This window comes from Penaeus monodon, chromosome 33, assembly GCF_015228065.2.
Source record: "Penaeus monodon isolate SGIC_2016 chromosome 33, NSTDA_Pmon_1, whole genome shotgun sequence".
Taxonomy (NCBI): Eukaryota; Metazoa; Arthropoda; class Malacostraca; order Decapoda; family Penaeidae; genus Penaeus; species Penaeus monodon.
Window position 1 is genome coordinate 18046009 of NC_051418.1, and position 933 is coordinate 18046941.

Genomic DNA, 933 nt, shown 5'->3' on the forward strand with positions numbered 1-933 from the left:
TCGGAACCTTGAGGGACCTTTGTAAGGTATTGGTTTGTAACTAGGAGCCTTGTGGTCGTAACCATGCGAAGGCCCCTTGAATCATGGGACGGTCCTTCAACGTGGGGTTTTTCGTCCCTTCCTCTGCCCTCTCCTTTCCTCAGACGGAAGACGAGGCTGTATCCTGGTGAGGAGAGATCTGGGCTCCTGAGGGCTGGTGTATGAAGGCCTGCTCCGGCCGGAACCGCTGTCGTATCTGGATCTCCGCAGACGAATACCGAGTGTATCAAGTGTGGGATGGTTCAGCTCCTCTTCAGCTGCTTCACCTCCTCCTGGTGAGAACTTCTTCGACTCCCAAAAGTTCGCTCCACGTGCTTCCGGGGCAGTTTCATCCGCCCTATGCACATTTGGATCTGGCGCTGCTCTCCGAGAGCGAAAGTGAGCGGAACCATCACGTGTCTGGCAAGTATAGAGCACCTTCTCCCACTTTGATGCGAGAAGTTCGTGCCTGTAAGCTGCGTTCATAGCTATGATACAGTCCATTACTACCGAGACGTTATCGTGCGTGTAAAAGTGGAGTCCCGGAAGACCATTGTCAACCACAGCATTATGCTCGGGAATTAAGATCTGGCTGTCACGATCGTTCAGAATCTCACCACTCACGTTTTCCATGGAGTCTCGTCGCGAGGCGGAGGTGAGAGTTGTGGAGACCAGCACCGCCGCCAGCACGAGGCGAGGCGCGAGTGCCATCTGTAAGATAATGTTGCGATTAAACGGTTTTTAATATAATATTACTTATGAGTCAAATTGAATTTCTATACTTTTATACCCACTGGCATGTACTGCAATGTTATATACTAATTGCATTTTCCTGTCATAGATGACAGGACCTGAAGAAAGTATTACATTCACTTTCTCCTAGTCCTAGATGCCTATTTACTAACACAATAAATA

The 933-nt window shown here is 49.3% G+C and overlaps 1 protein-coding gene across 1 annotated transcript in view; it reads right to left on the minus strand.

Annotated features, from left to right (window-relative positions):
• Nucleotides 1-114: 114 nt before the first annotated feature.
• The window catches only part of LOC119593895, a gene marked incomplete at its 3' end in the record, with an annotated part of 37072 nt that continues 36253 nt past the window's right edge, over nucleotides 115-933 (minus strand). Inside the window, 1 exon segment of the mRNA XM_037942922.1 lies at nucleotides 115-729. Coding sequence (XP_037798850.1) covers nucleotides 115-729 — 615 coding nt within the window.